The following is a 26,698-nucleotide window of genomic DNA, read 5'->3' as shown; positions in this document are numbered from 1 at the left end:
CAATATCCTTTATAAACCCCTCTATAACGATATTTTTTAATGATGCTTCAAAACCACTGCAACACAATATTATTTTCTTCAAAAAATCACCATATATTTTTAAATTCCTCATTAGTGTTTGTTCTTTTGAGAATGTTTAATATAACATAGGTACGAAGGTTTTAACAACTGGCTGTTGCGAAGATATATTTTGGAAAGAGAGAAAATTCAACTGCCCCTGCGGGAAATCGAACCCACATCCTTTCACTTTCCGGGTGAACGCCCTAGACCACTAGACTACAGAGGCACCGAATCTCTCAATCTTTCCTTGGAGCTTGTGTACACTGAAAGGGACCGTACATGGACGGCCGGACCAGACTCAGGCCAAGCTCACAACTACTGACGCTGCCACCAGATGGCGACTTAAGCAAGGATGATGTCACTCTCTGCTACCATACGAAGGTTTTAACAACTGGCTGTTGCGAAGATATGTTTTGGAAAGAGAGAAAATTCAACTGCCCCTGCGGGGAATCGAACCCACGTCCTTTCACTTTCCGGGTGCCTCTGTGGTCTAGTGCGTTCACACGGAAAGTGAAAGGACGTGGGTTTGATTCCCCCCAGGGGCAGTTGAATTTTCTCTCTTTCCAAAATATATCTTTGCAACAGCCAGTTGTTATAACCTTCGTATGGTAGCGGAGAGTGACGTCATCCTTGCATAACATAGGTATTCTGCACTATTTATTATCCGAAAGTCCAAATCAAGTTGTAGTAAAGTTACTTTGTGTGTAGTACATAAAAATGCTTGCTGTAAACCACTTTACAGTGTAGAGCAACAGTCTGAATTTTATTAATGAGTATAACTTTTTGTAGCAAATAAAATGTTTATTAATGAATTTTATGGTGGTAACTTAGAAGAGATAAGCAAAAGAACAGCATACATATGATCTGGTAACTAATAATAATTCTATTTCTATTAATATATCTATTCTATTAATAATAATGCTATTTCTCGATATAACAATAAGCCTTGGTCCACAGAGTATTGTTAAAGAGGTTTCACTGTATGTGATATTTCACCCTCCAAGAACTTATTGTTGTAATAAGATTAGCCTATGTTAATCAGAAATACAAATTTGTTACTATTCTATTTTGCTTTTCCCAAATATTTCCAGCAATATACATAAAATAAAACTGAAAATTTCATGGAGTATAAAAAACTGTTTGAGTTTGTGTTATGAAATACCTACTTCATACTCTCTCTCATGTTGGGCAGCGAACTGTTTGAAAGACTCTACGATGAGACCAGCACAAGAACAGTCATACACATATATAGATGGCGCTCCCATCCACTGTTGGAGGTCATAAATAGATAATGGTATGTACTGTGTGTACGTCTGAAAAAATAGAAGGAAAAAAAAATTGCATAACTTTTATAATGAGTTCACTTTCCAAAAATGGAGCAACAAAATTTCATCTAAACAGCATACATTCAAACTTTGAAAAAATCGTGGGAAAATAAAACTTTCTCTTCACATTTTACCTCAAAGCTAATCTCAAGATTGTGTCCCAAAAATTTATGTTCCTTTCATTTTAAAACTAACTTTGTAAAGGAGCCTAATCTTGATTATTTGTCTTTTTTTTGCACATTGATTAAACTTCTTTGAACACTTTTATACCCATCACCCCTAAACTTCATTTTTATGCAATATGTATAAGTGCTTGCTTTTCTTCCTGACAATTCTGAAAGCATTTTCTCATCCAAAGGATCTTGTATAGGTAGATAATCTTCTTTAGGAAGCTCAAGATATGTATGATATTTATTAATGTATTATTTATTTGTGCAATATTGTAGGCCAAAGCCTCTACAAGAGAATGCATTTGATTGTGACAGAGATATTGTTTTATATTGTACAAAAATTCAGCGGAAGTAGGAGAATCAATGATATCAAGGAGTTTTTCCCAGTCAACTACGATATGAGGAAAGAAACTATATTTATAATAACCAGTAAAAGCAAAAAAATAGGATTCAATTTTTGAGTATGGTTAAGTCTGTTAGAGAAATAGGATGGCTCAGTTGGAATACTAGAAGTATCAAAGTTTAGATGACTGGAGAATCTCATATAGCCCCTTAACGCACACACTTTAGGCCACAATTGGATTGTCTCGATTTGATATAATCGGCAATAAATCTGGTAACTTTATCCTAACCTAACTGCATGTTAGAAAAAGGAGGGGAAAAGAAAAAACTAGAAGGAAAATAAATAAATAAATAAGGAAAAACAGTATAATAGGTAAGAAAGTATATACAGCAGATTTCTTCTTTTACCCTAATGTGTTATCTTTCGCTCTTACATGTAAAAAGTAGAAAGATACATTATATATGAGAAAAAATCACTAACAGGAGTATAGAACGGAGGAAGGAAAAAAAGCTGCAGTTCATAGGGTTACAATAAAGCTTCGCAATTGTGAGGAGAGAAGAAATAAAACATAGAGAAATGGATTGAATCTATACCACTGGCTTTTGGGTGAAATATTTCATCTGTGATCATAAAGAGGATAACATAGTTATTCAGGAAATAATGAGAGGGTGAAGATTAAATTCATGTTTAAGTTTGAAAATAAAGTGGGTGGATTTATTTCATATTGATTCTAATATGTCAACATTTACTTAAGGTGTAAGGCACCCAGATTTCAGATGCATAGGACAGTACAAGAGAAATGTGTGTTTAGTGACAGAGAAGTTGGACATTGTGAATTGAATGTTTGAAGTTGGGGTTAACGAAGAAAAGTGTTGAGACATGAAAACATAACGATTTCAGAACATATGCTTAAAAAAGTCACCAAAAATATATCACCTTATTAAAAACCCATATTTCGCCATTTGCAGTGGGTTTAGGAACACCATGACCATTATAATGAAACAGGACTCTTTCATCCTGAAAGACACACACTCAACATTATTCATTGATTGCATATCTATATAAATTCTTAAATTACATATTTTGTCATGAGATATAAGTTTCCAGAAATTATGAATCTACTGTAATATGTCGAAATGGAAAATATCAAGGGATTTATATACCGAGATTATCTATTTTTGAATAACACATAATCATCTGCTGCATGATAAAAAAACCCTCCAAATAATGCGATATCACACTTCATTATTCAAAATTTGGCAGAAAAAAGAAAATTTATATCAGGGCTTGACAAATCGAAAAAATATTTAGACGCCAGCTCAATTTTTTAGGAGCCAAGCATGGTATTTTGCTCAAGAAAAATGGTCCTAAATAATGTTTTCTTTTATTTGTACCGTGGTGAAAGGCGTGGCCTACTGAAATCAGAAAACTTTGATGCAGAGATTAAACCACAAGATATGTGAGTGTACGGTCCAAACGCCATGGGCAATGATCATTAGTAAATGGACAAGACTAGTTAACAAAGGCTCTTGAAGTGACCACAGATAAATAGCGCCTTGATTTCCAACCCATTTCACTAATGGCAGTAAATTGTAATATAGCGACATGGCCAGAATTGGTGTTTGGTGAAGTAGTCAACAAAGGCCACAGGAAACCATTTGAATCATGGCAAAGTGACCGGCCCCATTACGAATTGGCCGCACTTCGGGCTTTGGCAGTAACATATACATAGGATGATGGTCGATATAACAAATATGTAAATTTTAAGAAGCTGTTTATAAATGACAGCTTCTTTAACATTCCAAAGGTCACACCTACGGAGGAACACCAACGGTGGCATATATCTCTGACATTAAAGGAAAAAAATGGATTACATACATATCATATTATTGGGAAAAGGCGATATAACAAAATCAGGTGAATGAAGAGAAAACTTTTATTTGACGAAATATAAACTTAAAAAAATCTTCCCTAAATTTGTGGAGTGGTTACAACAAAATGTGAGCATGGATTTCTCGGATCCAGCACAACCATTGGAGTGTTAAAAATAGGTCTAGTAGAGATACTGTTGAATCCAGTTTTAACGAATACCGTCATAGCGAAAATCTCATTTGAACAAACACTTTTCTAAGGCCGAGATTACACTATGAAAGTGATGTAAAAGTGCGTTTATAAAACTTGAAAAGTCCACGCAATAAAGCTCATGGGTTACATTTGTGCAAATGCAACCAATAATCTTATTGGTTGAATTTTTCAAATTTTATAAAAGATTTTTTAGGAAACTTTTATAGTGTAATCACGGCTTAATCCCCAGATAAGTTTACATAGGAACGATGCAAAAACCTGGAATTCCTTTATAACACAATTTCGTTATAACGAAGAAATTTCTCCGGTCTCTTGGAGTTTGTTATAACAGGATTCGACTGTATATGAATCTTTGTAATGGGTGATTTATACACAAAACAACAGCACACTTCTGTTAACATTGGGTTTTTTTCAAAGCCCTATGCTGTTACGAAATAAAAAAATATGTGTGTGATATCAGTACAGATTAAAATAAATATCATTCTTTTTTTCTTTTTTTTTGAAAATGATGGAATTATAAGAAGGAAACTGTAAAAAACTATTAATAAAAAATAAATGTTCTAAAATACTTGCTTTTGCATTTCGTCTCAAGGAAGTACACAGTCTCTTCGCTTCATCAACAGTAGGATCAAGACTATGTTTGTACCGTGCCCTTGGCTGCCACTTCTCGTACTGTTTCTGGAGATTCGTTGCAATTTGCTCCAGAGCTTTCTGTGGAGCTATTGAGAGTGGATCTAGGAGAGTAAAATTAACGTAAATATGTATTTCAGGAAAAAAATTAAAATAAAAACATGTAAACATTCAAAATGCATCAGTTCAATAACTCGCAGTAGACTTCAAATATAACAAACACTCCTCGGAGATTTTTTTTTTAAAAAGTGAAAAAAGTAAAATATACACTTTTTTTAAAAAAAGTGTATCAAAAAAAAAGACTTAAAATAGGCTTATGCAACACTTGTGTGCATACATAAAATTCACTGCCTATATTTTGGGGACAAAATCTGCTTATTTATCAAAGTTGATACAGTATGCGCACTTGGTTTTCCCTGATATTCTCATATTCTCTAAATAATTTTTAATTTTATCGGAATGCATAATATATGGTAGATGCATATTTCTTTTAAAATTTTGTTAATTTTATTGATATTATTGTTTGAGTTTATATTTATGCTGTGCAAAACGAACATGTTTTTCTTTATTCTCAACGAGCCCTTGGCTAACTAAAAATTTTCTATGGTGAAAATTCCCACAATACTGTTTTTCTACATAGAAAAAGACTCTTTTTCCTTCTTTTCTAAAACTTTTTTCCAAGATTCTGCAGCAATACAGAAAAATATGTACACAATTCTTCCAGATTGTTCTGCAATGAATGTCACAGATTCTGGTGATATACGTAGGCTCTGTTTTGTAATAAAAACCCTCTTGAGACATGGGGGCCGGAAAAAGTTGAAATGACATTTCTGTCACATGTTCTCTTCCACCATTGTAATGCTTACAGATATTACACATCAAAATACCTTGACAAAAACTTGACACATTAATCAATTCCTGAATGGTGATTATGAAACTAACATTCCTAAAATATATTGTTGGGATTGGCATTGAATATTCATGAATTATTAAGGAATTCTGCCACCTCGGAACATTGTTTCGAGAGCTGGGGGGGAACTGATGTAGCTCAAGCCCTCTAGGTTCCAGTGCCACTGAGGCTGTATTTAATGAATTTTGAATTAAAATTGAAAAAAATCAAAATTTTGAGTGATTATTTTTAAATGTACTATGATTATGTTTTCCTAGGCGGTACCCCTTCCCCCCATGACAAAGCTAAACATTCTTCACTACTGATGAGCTTTAAAGCCAATTTTGGTATGTCTGAATATGTAATTTTTATACTTTTGTATTTGGCGCTTCCAACTCCTCAATTAATGTTTCGTCATCGTGTTGCCACTTTCGCCTTTTGCCAATTGTTTGTAACCAACGCAAATCTATATATATATATATATATATATATATATATAATTAATTTTCTGTTTTTCTGTCTGTGTGTATGTTCTCTATATAAATCTGCAATTTTGGATCTATCGTTGCCAAATTTTGCATATATATACCAAATGGGACCCGACTTGAATGATAGGCTAAATTAAAAGTTTGTCAGAGCTGGGCAAATGCCCAAAAAACTGTCGGGCAACAGTGGTTTTGGGACCCTCAACAATCACTATCGGAATGTTTACCTTGGTTACCAGGGTTCCCTAGCAATGCATTTCAGACGTGTATGTGTCTTTACAATGGTTTGTCACTTCTTTAATGCTGCCAGTATATGCATTATACTGGCAGTTCAACTGGCGACCCTACCTGGGTCGTGTCTGGTCTGAGTATATGTATTAAAGTTTATGCCTTTACAATGGTTTGCAACTTTTTCAATCCCCCAATAACAAGGCTTTTTGAATAGATGCCAGAATCATCATCAGCATCACTTTGAAGGTCAGGCAAAGGATGATTCCGATAGCAATCAATGTTAAAATTGCCGATTCCACTGCAGAAATGTGGAAATTTAGTAAGATTTTCTGCCAAATCAATAACTTAAAAAATTGTATTGAACTCTCGATGTTTGAAATATTGAGTTCAACTGCATAAATTCATATAGTTCAGGTTGTTTTACAATTAATTATGGGCTCGTAAAGTGCAGAAGAAATTCCACAGCTATAATTAAGCATTTTTTTTAAGCAGAAATAGGCAGATGGATAACTTGAAGTTCGGGGGGGGGGGGGATCAAAATAGTTAGCGCCCCTTGAAAAAGAGGAAAAAATATACATTCATTTCTATGTTTCTTTATAAATAATCAAGATTTATTTCATGAGTTGTGCAGGAACAGGAATTCACCATATTGGTTAACTTAGAAACAGTTTGTATGGATCACAAAGAAAGAGGGAGATATCACAAGATCAATAAAGCTTCACTGAGGAAAACACGGGCAGTGCCGGGTATTATAGTTATTAAATTATTATTATAATATTGTATCTTTGATATGAAAAATAATAGTAATAAAGAAAAAACATCCATGAAAAAATATTTACCGATCCAGCATTCCAATCTCGCACAGGGCTGTGTTTTGACTATATCTGGAGGATCTACTCCTACGTTTAGACATAAGACTAATGCAACACTCACAGTTTTCATCTGAAAGAGATGTAAATAAAGCAATATATTAATGCTGGGAGAGAATTATTCATTCATTTAAAAGGCACTTGCATATATATATATAACAACTTTTAAAAATTCTGTTGAACCAAATGTCTGGGCTTGACAAAATTTTTTTTTGCGATTTGTCCAGCCTTGTTCTATGGGGTAATAGTTTTAAAAAAGAACTTCTCAGTCAAACACCAAGGTACCAAGAAACCAACTGCGCCACATGCCAGTCAATTCCAATGATTTGTGCTTTATTATGAAACACATCCTTCCGAGCACATAGGAACCTCTTTCAGTGATGCGCACACTATCTTCTGGAGCCACCTTTCAGCAATTTCAGATTATCCTAAAGGCTTGTTTAAACGAGTTAAACAATTTAGTAGTTATAACTACATTCTAAATCGTCAAGTACTGAAGAATGTATGACAAAGTAAAGGCCTGTTTTCAGAGGTTGGATAAGTAATAAAATAGAGTCGTCTATTTTTTGATTAAATAGGCATTATAAGCATGTACCAAATGGGGCGTGCCCTCGTATTCAATGATCATGCATAACTTGATTAGCCTGGCTTATGCTAGAACAGACTTTAGGGCGTTTTGGTGATTTAAAGCATATGAGTGACCAAAAGAGTGACTTAGAGACAGAGGAACATTCACAGGCAGCAGGCTATAACCTAATGTGGCAAAGTTAATCGTTTTTGTCACACCACATTCACTTTCTGCCCAAGAGGGCAATTTAAGCCGAGACCTACAATTTATTGCAGATTCCAAACGCCAGCCTTATTTATACTCGCAGAGAAGTTGGTGTGCTAACCCTCTCGGTGTGGGACTTCTAGAGGTAGCAATCTTTTCCTGTGGGCATATCGCCATTTCTGTTATACCCTTGCGTTAGGAAATTTTTTGACAAGGACGAACCAAGTATCAAACTTACGACACCTTTAAACATCCTTTGGTACTTTAGGTGAGAATCTTATCAACCTGGGCCCGTATGAGATTTGAAGAATGAGTGGTCGAGAAAATTAGATTAGAACGGAAGATAGGCGGCAAAACCATAAATACACCTTTGACCTCAATGTATTTTACTATCTACTACTACACCGCACACCAACTCCGGTCATATATCGCCATACGGTAATTTCCAACCAGTGGAGTTGAGTGGGAGATGAAGGCTCCATTGATCAGTGGTCGCCCTAGGCTCGGTAGGTAAAGAACTTGCTTCGAATGTTCTATGCCCGGATTCGAACTCATGGACCTTGATGGTAACCTTCATAGAGTGGAAGATGAGCATCTTTACCACTGCGCCACAATTTTACTATCTGTCAATGGACACATCTTGTTGGCAGACAAATCTTCGGTTCCCATGGTTGTCTGTTATCGAGAGCTTTCAGTGTAACGGCTCAGCTGTCAAAGTTTTTTATCCATTAGATGCCGTCGATTGGTTATAATCATGTCCATGGTCACTGAGTCCTCATGGAGACTCGCCCCTGTTATAGATCAATAGCATACAAGCTGTTTTTATTGGTACAAAACACATTCTCATAAAATGAAGGCACAATTTGGAAGCTTTTGATTGGACGAAGGGCCAAAACAAGCTTATCCCATAAGCATTTCCCATGATTCAGATTGTATGTAAACATAAGCTTAGAGATTAAAAATAGATGGCTCTTTATAATGTAGAAAATAAACATGTCCCTTGAGGTATCGACTAGATCTGATTATGTGTTGGATCGATCGATCTCATCTATAAAAAAAAAAGATTTTTTTCAAAAATCTTACGCGATCTTTCATTCTCCATGTTTGTGTATCGGGTTCGCAACCTTCGATATATTCCGTATGCCTCTTGCAGTTAAATGCGACTGGAAGACGCCAATATTCGAGGTCCGAAGCGTCCTCGTCGCTGTCGAAAATATACACCGTCATCTTCGACAACGATTTGAATTTAAAAAGATTTAATCTATGACAAAAAGATTTAATCTAAACAACGGAAAAAGATCCATCGTTTAAGTTTTATTATAAACACGCCTATGTGAGAAACCATGCTTTTTTAAAAAGCCAGAGGCAGCGAAGTGTTGCCAAATCTGTCCAGCGCAGTTAGATAACGGATCGTTGCCAACTTGTGGATACTTATTCACATTATTTATTTTCCTGCAAACCTCTTCCCATACCGTTTTCTGTTCTTTGATAAAGACAACAATTAGCTGACCATATAACCCGTATATTTCTTGTATAAATTTTTTTTTATATACACTTTCTGTTTCTTCCCCAAAGACGACCCAGGGCCGCAACTACATGCTTGGTCAGCCGGGGCCATGGGCGGAGATACAGCGTCAAAGGTGAAGTTGACTGATCTAATGTATATATGCATATATGAATTGACATCATCATCATCATCGTGCGCAAGGGCGTTGCCGGGGGGGGGGACTTGGGGGTCTGGTCCCCCCCCCCCGAAATGTGAGAAAATGACCGAAAAAAGGGAAAAAGATGGCCAAATCTATTGTTCTGTCACTTTGGTCCCCCCCCGAAATGAAAGTGGTTCCCCCCCCCCCGAACGAAATTTCTGGCTACGCCCCTGATCGTGCCCCCCACCCAGACTTCCAAGTCTATCTCCGCCTATGGCCGGGGTAAGCACTCATTTTGGCAACCCCCCCCCATAATGTTGGAGAGGTTAAAGAGTGGAATTTGCGCCGCCCTCTAGTCCGGCGCCCGGGGCACCAGAGCCGACCTAAAGCCGGGTTTTCCTAGGAGCAGGTTTTCTGTGCCGCGTGCAACGTGAATCACCCAGCGCGACACGCCGTCCACTCACCAATAAGAAAAGAAATACGACTCTTTTCCTACAGAGCGTAATATGCCTCACGACAGCGCTTAAAGCCGGATTTTCCTAGGAATAGGTGTTTTGCGCCGCGTGAACCGAACAGTATAATTTCGCGTCGGCAGCAACGTGTTGCATAATCACGCTACGCGTTTGTGTTTTTCTAGCGTGGCGCATCAGATCAGGACGGCTATATTATAGTATATGGCCTTGACACCAAGAAGGAAACCGTGGATCACCACCTCCCGTTCCCCAGAGCATGGGTTAAAAACAAGTTTAAGCAAACCATGCTTCGAAAATGGCAACAACAGTGGGAAACCAACACCAAAACAGGAAGAAAGATCTATCAGATCCTTCCGAAGGTCAAGATTGGTGACAATGGCTGGTCAAGGGGAATGACCCTGTACCTTACAGAGCACGGGCCCTTTCCCGCCTACCTCAAAAGATTTCATGTTCGATCAACCGACAGCTGCAAGTGCGGGGAAAAGGGCACCCCCATGCACTACTCCACAAAATGCCCCCTCACAAAGGAGTTACATTTTGGTGCGCCTTCAGAAGAAAACATATCTTTATGGAGAGCGGAACTTCTGAAAAGGGCAGACCGCACGGAGAAAATAGGAAAACTTATACGCCTTCTTGAACATAACCAAAACGACTACATGCCTATAGAAGCTCGTCCACAAAGTAACAGAACACCCTCGATGGCTGCTTCGTCAGAGGAAGACTCAGACGAGGTGGAGGAATAAAGTGATAAAAGGACGCTCAACATCGCCAGTGAACCGCCCTCCAACACATCCGAAGATACGTTTTCAACTCTCAGCTTAGATACGAAAGCAAACGACAAGCACCGACAACATCATCTGCCCCCGAAGTGGCACGATGTCGCGAGGCAGAAGATGAACTGCACACAGGAAACGCTGCGCCCCGAGGAGCCGAATGCTCGCGAAGCAGTTCCTGACATTTTTGTAATTAATTGTTAAATATGATATTTGATGATGAAGAAATTCTGGAGAGGTAGGGCTTCGCTGGGTGGTGCGCATGTGCAACATCGGGAGCCACAGCTTGGTAAGGAGCCAGATGGCAGGATTGCATCAAATCAGGTCGGAACGAGCGGCCCACAGGGACACCACTAATGCTAGGCTGCTTGATGGGAGGGGACTGGATAGTGCCCTCATCATGGATAAAAAGAGGAAAGGGGGCTGGATGTGCCGGACCGGATGGCCTTCGAATTTATCTCGAGGGCTTCCCGGTCGGACACCTTCAGCACTCTCCAGCACGGACCAACTCTGCCGAGTAAATGGCTAATATCCCTAGCGGGACAGAGCCAGGTCCCTGCCTGGTAAGAAGAAGAAGCTACTCTGTCGTCTGCATGCTCCGGTTTGAAGGGAAGGGAAAGAAAACACGCAAGAGTGAAGAGAACATCGGGAAAACGCGCGTCGCAAGACGCATTTGACTCCTCCAGAAGCAGTCAGCCAATAACGTCCTTCGTAAGGAGGCTCTGTCGTGAGCCGTATTGCGCTCTGTAGGAAAACAGTCATGCTGCAATTCTTATTGGTGAGTAGATGGCGTGTCGCGCTGGGCGAATCACGCTGCGCGCGGCGCGGAAAACCTGCTCCTAGGGAAACCCGGCTTTGGGCAAAGCGCAAATTGAGCCGCGTGCAGCGTTCGCGACACGAAGCAGAGCAGCACTCTGTTTTGCGGCAAACGGAAATCAGAAGAACAGCCAAAATTAAGACACGAGGTGACACTACGCCAAGCGCGTGCACGCGTGCACTCGTTGACGCTGCTGTTGAGCCGCAGATTTTCGTGTCGCGCGCTCACGATTCGTCGTATTCGGTAGGGGTTTTTAAAAAAATTAAACCGTCATTTTGATAGAGATCGCGCATTCTCTTATGAAAAATGCTGTTTAATATCAACGTTAGTTACATATACAGTCAAACCTCGTTAGTGCGTCACCGGGTTAACACGCACTCCGCTTACCGGGTCAGTTTTTGGAAGTCCCAATTGTCCTCAGACAGGAATTAGCAGAGCTATGGCTTACTCCGTTTAACGAGTCACTCCGCTTACTAAGTCATATTTTTGCTCTCCCAAGAGTGACTCATTAACGAGGTTTGACTGTATATATAACCACGGTATTATAAATTATTTTTTCAATTCCTGAATTATTTTATTTCTGTCAGAAAATTTTTATTAAATATAATTCTTCTTTCCAAGGTTTTGACTTTTCGTTAACTGTAAATTTTCATTCATTATAGAGTTATTTTTAATTCCGGAATTCATTATGGGATTCATTAATTTCGGGATTTTCATTGAAACACCGAATTCTCATTAATTTTGTCATTGTTTCCAAATTTTGTAAATTGCCATTAATTCTGAATTTTCATTAATTTTTATTAATATTTGGAGAAACAAAATCCACTTTTATTTTTTAAATAGTCTATGAAATATTTCCCATTAAATTTCTGAATTCGGCTTTAATTCCAAATGTTCATTAATTATATTTTATCGATCGATAAAAGAATTTAAGGAGGAGGGATTTGATATTTCATTAAATCTGAAATTTAATTATTAATTCCACTAGTTCTGGTGTTTCATTAATTCTAGTTGTTTTTCATTAAATATGAATTACCAGCAGTTTTGGAATTATTTATTAATTTTAAATTGTGATCATATCCTTTCATTTGTTCCAAATTCTCATTCATTATGGGATTAATATCGGAAATTAATTTCGGAAAAACTGCATTAATTTCGGAATATTTATTCATTCGAATTTCTGTTACTTATATGATCTTTAATTTTATTAATTGTGTGATTCATTCTAAATTCGGAAATTTTTTAAATTCTATATTTTCATTAATTTTCATAAACCCTGAATTTTCATTAAAATTTTTATCCCTCCTACATCTACGTTAATTTTTATCCATTTTCAATTCCGATTAATTAATTTATGTACCTTTTTTAAGGAATAATTCAGCAGAAACATCTGAATTTTCAATAGTTTTTAATTATTCTCTAATTCCGAATTGTCATCAATCCTGATTTTTTATTATTTCTTTGTGTTCACGTTTTTATATACGGTATTTTAATATACAGGGTGATTATAAAAAAACTATCCCGACATATGGGCCCCTAACTATCATACCATTCACAGAAACTGAATGAAATTTTGGCATAAGGTATTTTGAGGTATGCGCTCAAGAATGATATGGAAAACAACAGTGTCACTCTAACAGTTACGGTTACAGTGAGAACGAAAATATCAAATGGCAACACCAAGTTTTTTGTATTGGAATGTGATCTCCATTGTGAAAAACCCTAAATAGCGTTCGAACGGCAACTGTAGCATGAAAATCACCGGCGGTAGATAGGCTAAAAGTGAGGACAACCAATAAGGACAGAGAAGCAGCATAAAATAAAGCATTTTATTGTGTTTCACAAATTTTCTACATGACCTTGTGGAGGACTAATCAGGCTGGCATCTCAGCCGAAGAAACATGGTGACGAACATTAATGCTCTGGTGCACGGCAAAGTCCTTTTTACTTTTTCCTTGCCTAGCTCCGGGGATTTTCGTGCTACAGGTGCCATTCCAACGCTATTTAGTGTTTTTCAGTATGGAGATCGCATTCCAATACAAAAAACTTGGTGTTGCTATTTGATATTTTCGAAATTTTCTCACTGTAACCGTAACTGTTAGAGTGACACTGTTGTTTTTCATATCATTCTTGAGCGCATACCTCAAAATACCTTATGCCAAAATTTCATTCAGTTTCTGTTTCTGTGAATGGTATGATAGTTAGGGGCCCATATGTCGGGATAGTTTTTTTATAATCACCCCGTGTATCTTTCAGCGCATTCCCGTACTTTATATTTTAATTAATGTTACGTCTTCATTAATGTCAACTTTAATGACCAATTTATAGTATCCAGACTCCGGGAGCCTCCCAAATGCCAAGCTTCCAGGCCGCAGAAATCGTTTCCTTTCGAAAACGCTCGTGCACTGGGAACGCGTTCCAATATGCGCATCCCCTCACTACGCGTGGGGCGTATCGACGTCATCGCACTAGGGTCACGCCCACCCGCGAACGCTGTACGCGACTCAATTTGCGCTTACCCTTTTACGTCGGGCGTGATTCGCCGTGACTGCTTCTGGAAGAGTCAAATGCGTCGCGAGCCGCGCGTTTTGCCGATGTTCTCTCAACTCTTGTGTGTTTTCTTTCCCCTTCCCTTCAAACCGGAGCATGCAGACGACAGAGTAGATGATGCCATGCCAGCCATATTATACATAATATAGCTGCCCTGATCTGATGCGCCACGTTCGGAAAACACAAACGCGTAGCGTGATTATGTAACACGTTTCTGTCGGCGCGAAATGGTCTAATTCGGTTCACGCGGTGCAAAAAAACCTATTCCTAGGAGCAGGTTTTCTGTGCTGCGTTGGAAGGGGGGGGGGGGGTTCGGACTTGCTGACTTCTGATGACGGGGAGGGGGTTGACTGATGCTTACGTCATCAACGACTCTTTATTTAAATATGGGAGATATTCTTAATGGCATCTTACTAGCAGTGCGGAAAATGAGAAAAACCTTTCCTTAGTTTGTTGGCATCTGAACTAACATCCCTCCATTGAAAAGTCCTCAAAAAACATCCTATCTAGACCTCTCGAATTACATCCCCCCACTGTTTTGTCTTAGTTATAGGGCAGGGGGTCCGTTAAACGGTTTTGTGTCTACCCAGTGCGTCACATGCGTTGTATTGAAGTGATTCGCTGGACTCCCGTACATAAGCGGATACATTCTCTTCGAATGGGGGAGGGAGTTGTGGTTCGCCGAGGGTGTGTATGGTGACCGGGGGGGATTGTCTAATTTTGCCCGGCCGCCAGGGCCGTCATTTCAACTTTTTACAGGGGGGGAGGGGGGGGGGACAAAGCACATGTACTCAATGTATGTATATATATATATACCATTTTTAGTGTATTTTCAAAAGCCAGGGAGCCCCCCTAAATGACGGGCCTGCCGCCCTGTGTATATTCTCGAAGGAAAATCGCCATCAGGGGAATCGGGGTTGGGACATAATAGGATTAGAGGGGGTGGATCGCAGTGGCCTTGTGCTTGAAAGAATCTATTGCCAAAGTTCTTAGCTTTAAAACAGCATTAAAATTAACGAAAATTGATCATAATAACAAATGAAAGTGATGAACAAGAAGCCCGTGCTGGTACGTCTCTGATCCAATATGCGTTAGGAGGGGGGGGGGCAGAGCTGACAAAATTTTGCTGATAAGGGGAGGTTCGAAAAAAGACTGAAAATCTGCTGACGTGATACTTGAATTACCCCTAAGCGCTAGCACCAGGAAAATACAGAAATAAGCTGTTAATCGTCCACCCTGAATTCTATAGGACCTTTAATTGCATATTTACAGTGACTTGTTTTTGTGCAGCGCCCTCTATCAACGAAAATTTGAAGAATTTTTTTTAATGTACCTAATAAAAATCGCCCTCCGGGAGAATAACTTTTTTCGCAAATCAAATTTGAAAAATCACTTCAATTTTTATGAATTTTCGTGACTATTCGTGAATGTGACCACGGAATACGGGAATACAGGAAATACGGAATGTCCACGTAAAATACGGGCCATTTTGTCTTCTCACGTACCAGGGATCTGTCCAGTCAATATTTGGGTCCGTTCTCCGGACCCTTAACAAAATAAAAAAGCCATGAAACCATAAATTTGACATTCCTTTTGCGATAGATCAACTAGATTGTTTTCGCTTTCCACAAAATAACTAGTTTTCCCCAAAATTAATTCCCCTTTTCACAAAAATAAGAAAAATTTTCTCATAAACAGGACCCTACAAAAAAGTCTGGACAGACCCCTGCATATTACTGGGGTTGGAAGGTTTTTTCGCCAGCAACCGTGTGCATGTACGAGCATCTCGTAAACATTCCTCTGGGGGAATTTCTAACTAATTGGTAAACGTAACGAACGAGCTGCGTGTGCGTAACCCTAACACAGTGTTTTCTCAAAGTGTGAGCCGCGGCTCCTAGGGGCGTTGTGGTGAGCTGGAGATATATACATTATATATATTCATTTGTTGGTGATTATTATTATTTTTATGCTTTAAAGTGTTTCTTTTATAAGTGAAAATACCTACTACAAACTATGCGGATGAACCAACAGTGCGATGATTACAAGGAAGAAAATTCATCACTGCCCCCACGGGGACTCGAACCCTGGTCTCTCGCTTGCCGGACGACTGTTCTACAAACTAAGCTATGGAAACAGAATACTTCAACCTTGGAGCGTATATATATATATATATATATATATGTTGAAAGGCTCCGTACATTGGACGGCGCAAGCAATCAACTAATAGCTCGTGAGTTACGTAGGCCACAGATGGCCACATGTATACAGAAATATCCTCTCCACGTGTTAATAGTCGCATCCCGTTATAACGAACTCCAAGAGACCGGAGAAATCACTTCGTTATAACGACATTTCGTTATAAAGGAATTCCAGGTTTTCGCATTGCTCCTATATGAACTTAAAAGGGGGAAAAAAAAGTGTTCGTTAAAATGAGATTTTAGCTATAACGGTATTCGTTAAAACGGGATTCGACTGTACAAGATTTACTGAAAGACTGGTTATTTGTGGAGATGATTACAAGGAAGAAAATTCATCTCCGCCTGTATGATTCATATCTTGAATCTGTATTATATGCAGGCGCCATCTCTCTTCCATATTTCGAACTGGAAATGGCAAATGCCTGAATTTTTGTATTGAAGGTATGCCTGGTTTCTACGGATATAATACATATTTTTAAAATGGGAGGACTGACTGTTTTGTCCACTGCAATCGTCCCCACTGTGTACTCTGAATAACAATCCGTCATACTTTTATAAAGATTTCTTTATTAAAGAAAAAAAAAAAGAGACACGGTTTTCTGTCGAATACAATACATATTTTTTTTCCTTCAACGAAAAGTACTCGAAGATGAACACGTGATGAAGAAAAGTAAGAAGAAGAAGAAGGCACTGTACATGTTCATCATCCAACATCATCAATCAGTACATCAGTACCGACGGTGGTCGGACAGCTTTGATCTGGGCGGGCTTTTCGACAGGCTGTGGGCCCCAGGCTCTTGCGGTGCTGTTGAAATTGGCGAAGCTGTAAGTTCTCGTCGGCGGAAATGGCTTCAGTGCGAAATTGGGAACGGGCGAGGGCTGGAAAGTATCCTGAGCCGGTTCCTGCTGCTGCTGCTGCTGCTGCGACGCCGATGCATCTGGCGGCGTTGGCGAAAAAAGTGCTGCCGAAAGGAATAGAAGTGACAAAATATTACTATATTGTAGAGGAAAGATGTTCTCCCCACTTGTTATAACAAGTGGAGAGAACATCTACGCAAGATATGCAGGAAAATGGTTGTAATTTTGAGATGATGATGATGATGGGGAAAAAAACTAAAATTTGACTTTATTGGGACTCGAACCCCGGCCCTCTCGATGTCTACCACTACGCTGTTGTAGCATTGAGAAACTTCTTCCTTGGAGAGTATATATATACTAAACCGGGGGTTTGCAACCTCCAAGCCCGTGGGCCAGACGCGGCCCGCCAAGGAGTTCCATCCAGCGAAAGGTGTTGCGGTAAAACAAATTTCCAGAGTGCGCTACTGCTACTCAATAGAAGCAATGAGGGATTTCTTCCATTGAGCGCATACATTGAGCGGTACACTGCGATGGAAGGTGACAGAAATTAGCTACTACTTTTCGCTAAACACCAACTCTAGCCATATCGCTATATTGCAATTTACTGCCATTAATGAGATGGAGATGCTGTCTATTGGTGGTCGCCTCAAGTTCGTTAGGGGAAATATCTTATGGAAGGATATAGATAAGAGGGATATAGATGAGATATAAACCCAGGACCGTGACAGCAACCTTCACGGTGGTAGACGAGCATCTTACCACCACGCCACTCGGGCGCAGGAAATTAGCTACTGTCGCCATATGGTGGCCTTAATGTCATCTACAAGCCTGTATCATTTATTACTATTTTATCACTCATTATATATAGCTATTATCATTTTTTTTACAGAAATTAAGGACTGAGATTATGAATTGCAATTGTGCCTCTAATTATATTCATAATTATAATAATTCTACATATTTGTGAAATGCGTTTTTTTTCGATGAATCACAATTCTAATCAATTATAAGTTGCAGTAGCCTTCTATTTTCCGCGCGTTTGCAGCAATTTTAGCGATACTTGGCATCTTTACCTCTCTTTAACAATTTTTTTTACCATAATTAATAACTGCACTTCCTATTGACAGTTTTTTTTGGCTGTAATTGGAAAATTTATTTACCGCGTTGGCAATTTTTTTTTTGAGATAATTGGTGATGGCCGTATGGATTTCGATTTCCAGTATTTTTATGAATAATGGTCAGCCTTTCACACTAATGAAATTGTTTTACCGCAACACCTTTCGCTGAACCCCTTGGTGGGCCGGAGGTTGCACACCCCCTGTTCAGTATACCTGTATATATACTCTCCAAGGAAGAAGTTTCTCAATGCTACAACGGCGTAGTGGTAGCGCACTCGCCCGGATTGTGGTTCGAGTCTCAGTAAGGGCGAATGTGAGTTTATCCTCCCATCATCACCTCTACGGAGCGACCAGTTCCCTGCATAACTTGTATTACCATCTTGATTTAAACTTGTGTATGTGTGTGAGTTACTGTCAAAGCCCGAACTGCGGCGCCAATTCATGAAGTGGCTGAGAGGTTTCGCCAAAGCCCGAATCATTTCTGCAAATCGGACTTTGGCCGCTTTATTCGCGAAGTATCCAGAGATCCTTGGCCAAAGTTCTATGTGGTGATTTAAGACGGCCCGAGAAAGACCAAATCAATTTTTTTCACAGCCAACGTATTATACACGGCAATACACTCAGTGGCCAAAAACTTAGGAACACCCCTCACTCAAACTTCGACTCGCGCGTGCGAAGACGTAATAAACTGGGTTTGCTGATAAAAAGCTTTCTCCTGGTGAGAAGCACCAGTTAACGTTGCAATTTGCCAGTTCATGGGGAAAACAAAAGTTTTGAGTGACTTTGAACACGGCATGATTATGGGCGTCACAAATGGCGGTTCCAGTATCTCCGAAGTTACTAACCTTTTTGGTTTTTGTCGTACAACAGTATCTCGAGTCTTCAAAGAATGGCAGCTAAGCCAAAAAACTTCGAGCGGAAAGCGGAATAGTGGGAGGAAATCACTTGTGAACGAAAAAGGCGCCAAGCGACTGACACGCATTGTGTGCAGCAACAGAAGAGCTACAACGCATCAAGCTGCAGCGCAATACAACAGGATCACCGCAGAGCATATCCGTCCACTCTACAAGGACGGATCTTAAAACGAATTGCTTTCAATAGCCGGCGACCATCAAGAGTCGTTTTGATTTCGCTGCAAAAGCGAAGAAAACGGCTTTTGCGGGCTAGGGAACGCCGAAATTGGACACTTTATGAATGGAAGAAGGTTGTCTGGTCTGAAAACCCAAGATTTCTTCACCATGACGTTGATGGCCGGATCCGTGTGTGGCGTAAGCAACATGAATCCATGGATCTGGAATGCCACATGATAACTGTTCAAGCGGGTGGCGGCGGAATCATGGTCTGGGAAACATTCCCCCTGGTATATTCTTGGTCCTTTATTTCGATTTGGAAACATCTGTCAATGCCAGCACCTGCCTCCACATCGTTGCTGAACACGTACACCCGTTTATGGCCTTAATGTTTCTGATGATGATAGGGGTATATATGTATATACATACTCAGCGGAACAATGCACTCTCCCACGGGGGTAGAATGCTGGCATCTCATATTGGTTTGAGGAGCATGATTCAGAGCTTCAATTGCTTCAATGCCCCCCCCCCCAGTCACCTGATCTCAACCCAATTGAGCATTTGTGGGACGAGGTTGAAAGGTCTGTTAAAAGCGACGAAACACCAACTTCTAATCTGAGGGAATTATGAACTGCCATTTCGTTAGCATGGGCTAATATTCCTCTTCAACGATTTCAGCAACTTGTGGAGTCCATGCCTGGAGGAATATATGCTGTCATCAAAGCCAGAGGAGGTCCCGCACGATATTAGTGGGCGAGTAGCAGGGTGTTCCTAATTTTTAGGCCACTAGGTGTATATAGTAGCTGTATTGGATTAGCTACACGTGACAAGAGGAAAAAAAAAAGGAAAATTCGAGAGGAAAAACTATTGGACACATAGATTTTTGTGAAATTTTGGGGGGGGGGGAATTATCAGCGCGTTGTGACTGCGGTTTGATGGGATGACCCCCGAATCATGTCGTTCATTGTCCCGGGATCTCCGGTCACTTCATGAACTAGCTGGCCAAAACTGGCCGGCTCAATGTCCAACGAAATTGGCCAATTTCGGGGTTTGGTAGTGTATATAAGAAATGGATAAGTTGTACTTACAGGACGCGCCCATCCATCCCCGAGGGGCACGCACTTTATAAGCATCAGGCCTGACTACGGGTAGCGTAGATGCCATGGCAGGCATGCTGGCCAATCGTTGCAATGGATGTGGGACCGTCGTCTGTTCTTGAGAGAAAGACTCGAAGGTGGAGGAGATGTACTGACTCGACAGCGGTTCGATCGCAGAATACCTCGGCGAGGGATACGTCATGACCTTGGCTTCGGCGGCCCTGATGACTGTCTCGGCAATCTCGCCAGTGCTGATATCCCTGAAGGCGTTCTCGCAGCTGCCGACGGGAGATAGCATCGCCGCGTCCCACGGCGTCTTCAGCATCTGGACGCGTGGGTGCGCAATCGGCTTGATAGGCAGGGTCGGCTCCGGCGACGAAGTCGTTCCGACTTGTTGCTTGTTGTCTCTGATCATGGCCCTGACCCTCTCTTCATCGACTACCCATTCCTCGGATTTCTTCTTCCTCTTGGCGAAAAGTTGGGCTCCTTTGCCCTTGGGAGAGTTAAGGTCCTTTAACAGGTCGTGGAAAATCTCGGGGCTGACGGCGTTGTGCTCGACGATGTTGACCCCTTCTTGCTTGAGCTGCTTCATGTCCACGATGTGCCGGGGGTCGAGGATCAGCTTCAGTTTCGGTGGCTCTTTTCCCACTTTGACGTAGGGCATCTTCGATGGGTCTGTTGATTCTATAATCGTCTCGCTCTCGTAGATGGCGTTCGCTGCAAGAAAAAAGAAGAAATGATCCATTTAATTTCATGTTGCAATTTCATGCCAATGGGCAGCTCATGCTTAAACCGAGGCCACACTCACTCGGTTGAGTAGTGAGGCTCCTCAACCATTAGCAATAATAGTCTAGTGTTGGAGCCTATAAATATTGGAAGGCTCGTCAAAGAGGATTATCAGAATTTTCGGTTCCCCACGAGTATGTCCGCAGTACGGGGGTCGGAAAACTGTAGGTAACGATCAGCACCTATCCAAGTCTGTATCGTCTTGGCAAGCATTCCATGCTCCATGTTATTGTTTTTAGGAATTGGTCAACAAAAACGTGACAACATGTTGGGCGTCTATAGGCGGTGACGGGGGAAAAAAGTGAATAATTGGTCAGGCGGGAAGGCACAGGCACACATCCCCCTACCCCCCGGTGACTATACACGCCTTCTGTGATTCGGTCCTCCCTCCGTTCGAGGAACCTGTGCTCATGCGGGAGTCATTCTAATAAATGCTCTTCACTAAATTTTTGCCGTTCCTGCTCTTTCGCAAAATTTTGCCCCATTTCGGAATTTCTGCCTTGTCTTTGTCTGCCTTTCTCAATGTCTGGCCCCTTTTTCCAGATTTCTATGAATCTTTGCCTTTATTAAGCTTCTCCCCACTTCAAACCACGGTGCAAACCACACTTACTTTACGTCAAACAAAAATCGGTTGATTATTTTTATTAATTTCATTCAAAATGTGTCGTGGACATTTCACGTTTCGCCCAACTCAACCGTGTACATGCAGCCCGTTTGCATTCCTTAGGGAAGTTTTAAATAGATTGATGATGCATGCTGGAGCGTGTATGCATGCGTGCGGCACCTAATCGAACGCACCTACGACGTCAGAGTTATGCGCGTTTTCTGTTCCAGTGGTGCTGCCATCTGTACATGATAGAAAGTGGCAGGTGCCTTAATTTTCGTGTTACAGTATGTAAGTATCGTGCTGAAGGGTTTGCGTGATTTGAATTTTTCTGCAGGAACTTTTTAAAACTCATGTTACAAGGAGGGTGACGTTAAAACATTATACTGAGGTCTCTTCTATATCAGCGTTTCTTAACGTTTTTTCGTCCATGGCTCCCTTCAGACAATAGTCTTTTCATGTGCCTCCCCCCCCCCCCTTCCCCAACCTCATCACAGAGCGAGACCCTCTCTACTTGTTGAATCGATTTATTCAGTAAATTCATAGAAAACATAACCTTTGCAAACAAGGCCGATCTCTAAACCCATGGGCTACATTTCGTCTTGTTCTGGCTCTATATGCAGGATCCCTTCATCACCATTATGGGCTTTCTAGGGGAAAAAGATGTTCTGGGGGCGTACTTAGCTGAAACTTACGTACTTCTTGAAAAAAATAATATCAGATTTCATAATGTAGGTTCCCTATGAACATGAGGGTTCCCCTCCTTCCGCCATGACCATAGAAGCCCATGCGATAAGGTGGCCCTGCTTCTAGGACTGTCATAAGAGCCGTCGTGAGCCCCCGGGCAAAGTGATTTTTCTGAGGGACCCCAACTGGCAAGAAATACCTGCCCGACAGTTTGCGCACGTAATCTCGCAAATTGTAACCAGATCTCACTATCATGAGAGGGGCCGGAACTGGGGGGAGGAGGGAAGGCAGTTCTTGGGCCCCGGACCAGAAGGGGGAGGGTGCAAATTCCATCCTTTAACCTCTCCTTGCACATTACACGGAGGCGCTGAAATGTGTGCCTGCCCCGGCTGACAAAGCATCTGGTCGTGTCCCCGACCGTAAGGCCGCTCTGGACAACGCCCAGGTGGGCCCACTCATTAATATGGCACCGCCTGGCTCTATCGGTGATTCAATTCTCTAACGGTGCATTCTGAAAGAGCAATCACTCTTTCAATTATTATATTAATTTCAATTGAAAGCTTCATTTCTTCACGGTAATAATACCGTGGCCCTCCTAAAACACTCGTCCCGGCATCCTTTCATCTCGATTTTCATCCGCGGCAATTCCCAACCCCGGAGCATCCCAGGACCACGTGGGTGGTGGGGCCGCAGGTTGAGAACCGAACCACTGTTCCATATCATGTCGAAAGCGACGGGTTTTTCTTATCAAAAGAAAACAGTTGGTTGGTTGGCGTTGCAATTTTCCTTCTCACTGAAAAGACGAGAATCTTTTTTTTGCCAGCACAGACAATGGCTGGAGTTTTGTCTCGCTCGTCTTCCTTCCGCTCTTGCGCTCTATCTCTCCGTTGTGGTGTCTTTTTAAGTTGTTTTTTTGTTTAATAAAGAACAAACCAACTCTGCTGTTTTCTTCGTGTCGGAGAGAAAAGACAGAGAACATTTAAACTTCACCACAAGCAGCAGGTACACACACACACATACACACGACGCGCACGTGTTTGTGTGTGTGGAAAAAGCAACATGTCTCTTTTTTTTCCCATGCCTTCAGGTTCATTTTCTTACTCTCTTGCCCACAAACTTGGTCGTTCTATAAAAGGCATTCGTAATGCGAGCAGGAAAGATCCTCTCTCTCTTTCTCTGTGTTTCAGCAAAGATTAAAAAGAAAGAGGCTCGAAGCCAAGACGAAAAACCCCGAAAAAGTTTTTTTCCTGCTCGTTCCAGAGCGAGACAGAGGTGTCTTCTTCTTCTTCTCCTCAAAGAGAACGCGCGTGTAGTTGATACCGAACAATGTGTATGAAGTTATATGCGCGTACAATGAAAATTAATGATGGACCCTGCTACGATAAGAATCTCCATACATCATATCAGTGACCGAAAGTGTGACGAGATACCGTGTTATTCACTGTCTCTCCCTCTCTCTCTCTTCTCTGCCTTTGATTGCGATCAAGGTTCTTGGAACCTTGCCCTTCGGAGTTTTATTTTTAATGGGGAGTGGGTGTTAAATGGTGTCTCTGTCTACAACTGATTAGAATGGGTTATGTGCTGTTTTATGGATGTATGAAGCCATTTACACACCCACAGCAGTATGCAGCTTCGACCTGTGAAGGAACAGGTTTTTGAAATGTGGCTATAGCACAGCGCGGGCTATTTGAATGGTCGATTTTGCGTAGCCACCCCCCCTCTCCCTCCGAAACCGGTTTTGCGCAGCTCAGAATCAAGTAGCGCGGTCGGTGTGGACCCCGCTTGAAGCCGGATTTTCGTAGGAGCAGGTTTTCTGTGCCTCGTGCGCAACGTGAATCACCCATCGTGACAAGCTGTACACTCACCAATAAGAAAAGCGGTCTGACTGTTTCCCCTACAGAGCGCACTAAGCTTCTCGACAGCGTTTTACGTCGGGCGTGATTGGCCGGCTGCTTCTGGAGGAATCAAATGCGTCGCGCACCGCGCGGTTTGCCGATCTTCTCTCCATTTTTGTTGTTTTCTTTCACTTTTCTTCAAACCGGAGCATTCAGACGGCAGAGTAGCTGATGCCAGGGCGATATGCTATATAGCCGCCCTGTGTGATCTGGTGCGCCGCTCTAGGAAAACACAAACGCGTAGTGTGATTATGTAACGCGTTTCTGCAGACGCGAAATGATCCAGTTCGGTTCACGCTTTGCAGAAAATCTACTCCTAGGAAAACCCGACCTATGGTGATGGACTTTGACGTTTTCTGACGGTTCTACGCAGGTTGGTTTTAATAAGGGTGACCATATGATCCGTATTTTAGATTAATTTCGGCCGTTCTGGCGTCTACAACGAAATGCCATTTATTTTCACGTAGTTTTCTGAAATTGGGGATGACAATAATTATCATGACTTATACAGCATTGTGATAATTACGAGGAAAATTACACACACACACACACACAAATTATCATCTCGCGTTCAACTTTTTCCGTGGCATGTATTTTAACTCCCTGCACTTTTTGCAATAGCTCATTATTTCTAGCCATTGGCAATATTTCAACAGTCTTAGCTATGATTGACAATCGTTTTGGCCGATAATTGTTATATTATTTTTCAATAATTCTGAAATTTTTCTTCTCTGATTAAATTTGAATTTAAATTATTTTCTAATTTCCTTGCGTCATGAATTTTTTTTAATATTTCTGAAACTATTTCAAAACGCCGAAATTCAAGCATTTACTATCTTCACTTCAAAATCTGGAATATAGATGGCACCAGCAAGAACACGAAAGAAGCATAATTTTGACAACATGTAAAGGGCCGCACACACATTTCGGCACGTACTGATTCATTAGATATTCCGCATGAGGGTGCAAACCAATTGTTTCCACACTCAATTCCTTAGCAAAGAAGGATGGATCCGGAGGGGTGGGGGGGTTACCTGATCCTCCACTGAAATGTTAGAAAATTACTGGCATTCATTTATCTGGAATCCCAAGTCTGTTGTACCTTCAGTTTGGTCCCCCAGAAATACTAATTGTCCCCCTTAGAAAGAAATTTCTGGCAACGGTCCTGCTCTAAAAACAAGGACCAGTAAAACGTCTGAAATAATTTGACGGACCACTTTTGTCCCGTAAGAAGGGACATTCTTGTAACTTTTATTGTTCCGATGGTTTTTTTTAATGTATTAGTCCCGTTTTTTCAACGACACTTAACTTGAATTTGTAATATTTACTTTGAAGTCGTGAACACACACACACGGCGTTTTTCATTGATTACATATGAATAAATTTTATACTTCGGCCGTTCATAAATTATATTATGGTAATTATGGCAAAAATTATAAATATTAAAAATTGAGACAAATATCTCACATATTTGTCAGGGTCTTAACGTTTTGTCTTCAATTGTTTTTTTTGGAATTTTAATTACGATTGGTGATTATGTCTACTTCTGACAATGGTTTTTTGATGATAATTGGCAATATCCCATATTTTACACAGATTGTGTTATTTAAGATCTCAGTTAACCGAACTTTATTTTTCTCAATGAGAAATATGGTCATCGAATCATTTAAATATATTTTTTTGTTTTTCGTGAAATGCATTTTTGTTCACTGCGATTTGTAGCAGCCCTTCATTTCCCACCCCTTTCAGAACTTTTAGCAGTAATTAGCCAATTTTGCATTTGAATTTATAGCAACAAATTGCAATTTTTGGCGAATTAATTGATATCTCTTATTTAGGATTGCAATTTCCGTCATTCTTCTCGATGATGTATGGTGAACCTAAGTTAAAGGTATAATTTTATTTGAACCCATATTCAGTGGCGTCGGTTCAGGGGGGTGCCCGAGCACCCACGGTAATTTGTGACATGGGTCTCGGCACCCCCAGAAAAGATTCAGAAATAAAAATTTTGTATGTAAAGACAACATACGGATATATTCCGATACCCTTGCATGTGAATGACCAAAAGAAGTATCCAGGGTACAGTGGCTTCGAGGTCGGGGGTGCTGGAGCACCCACGGTAATTTATATCATGGGTCTGATCACCCTGCATTGATTCAGACATCAAAATTTCCTATATGAAGATCAAGACGAGCACCCACAAGTTACAAACACTTCCGACGCCCCTGCCCATATGGATATTACAGAAATCAGTTACAACGGTGAAT

At 40.7% G+C, this 26,698-nt stretch overlaps 2 protein-coding genes across 3 annotated transcripts in view; both read right to left on the bottom strand.

Moving 5' to 3' along the window:
• Positions 1–9,255, bottom strand: part of raptor (regulatory associated protein of MTOR complex 1) — a 47,132-nt gene extending 37,877 nt beyond the window's left edge. Inside the window, exons 1-5 of one of the 2 annotated variants that reach the window (XM_089239216.1) lie at positions 8,943–9,255; positions 7,058–7,160; positions 4,557–4,717; positions 2,835–2,915; positions 1,227–1,373 (exon numbers count right to left, since the gene is read on the bottom strand). In XM_089239216.1, coding sequence (XP_089095342.1) covers positions 1,227–1,373; positions 2,835–2,915; positions 4,557–4,717; positions 7,058–7,160; positions 8,943–9,086 — 636 coding nt within the window. In that variant the 5' untranslated portion in view covers positions 9,087–9,255. The remainder of the gene's footprint in view (positions 1–1,226; positions 1,374–2,834; positions 2,916–4,556; positions 4,718–7,057; positions 7,161–8,942) is intronic. The other variant, XM_089239208.1, reaches the window with a different exon arrangement.
• A 7,608-nt stretch (positions 9,256–16,863) lies between these two features.
• Positions 16,864–26,698, bottom strand: part of LOC149089584 (uncharacterized) — a 53,663-nt gene continuing 43,828 nt past the window's right edge. The window contains exons 4-5 of the mRNA XM_089239197.1: positions 20,451–21,176; positions 16,864–17,278 (exon numbers count right to left, since the gene is read on the bottom strand). Of these exons, the coding sequence (XP_089095323.1) occupies positions 17,037–17,278; positions 20,451–21,176 (968 nt within the window). The 3' untranslated portion in view covers positions 16,864–17,036. The remainder of the gene's footprint in view (positions 17,279–20,450; positions 21,177–26,698) is intronic.

The sequence above is a fragment of the Pholcus phalangioides genome, unplaced genomic scaffold (genome assembly GCF_987345545.1).
Source record: "Pholcus phalangioides strain wild (caught in Gottingen) unplaced genomic scaffold, Ppha-v1.0 ptg000002l_1, whole genome shotgun sequence".
NCBI classification, from domain to species: Eukaryota; Metazoa; Arthropoda; class Arachnida; order Araneae; family Pholcidae; genus Pholcus; species Pholcus phalangioides.
Note: the sequence above shows the minus strand (reverse complement) of the source record. Positions and strands in the feature narration are given on the sequence as shown.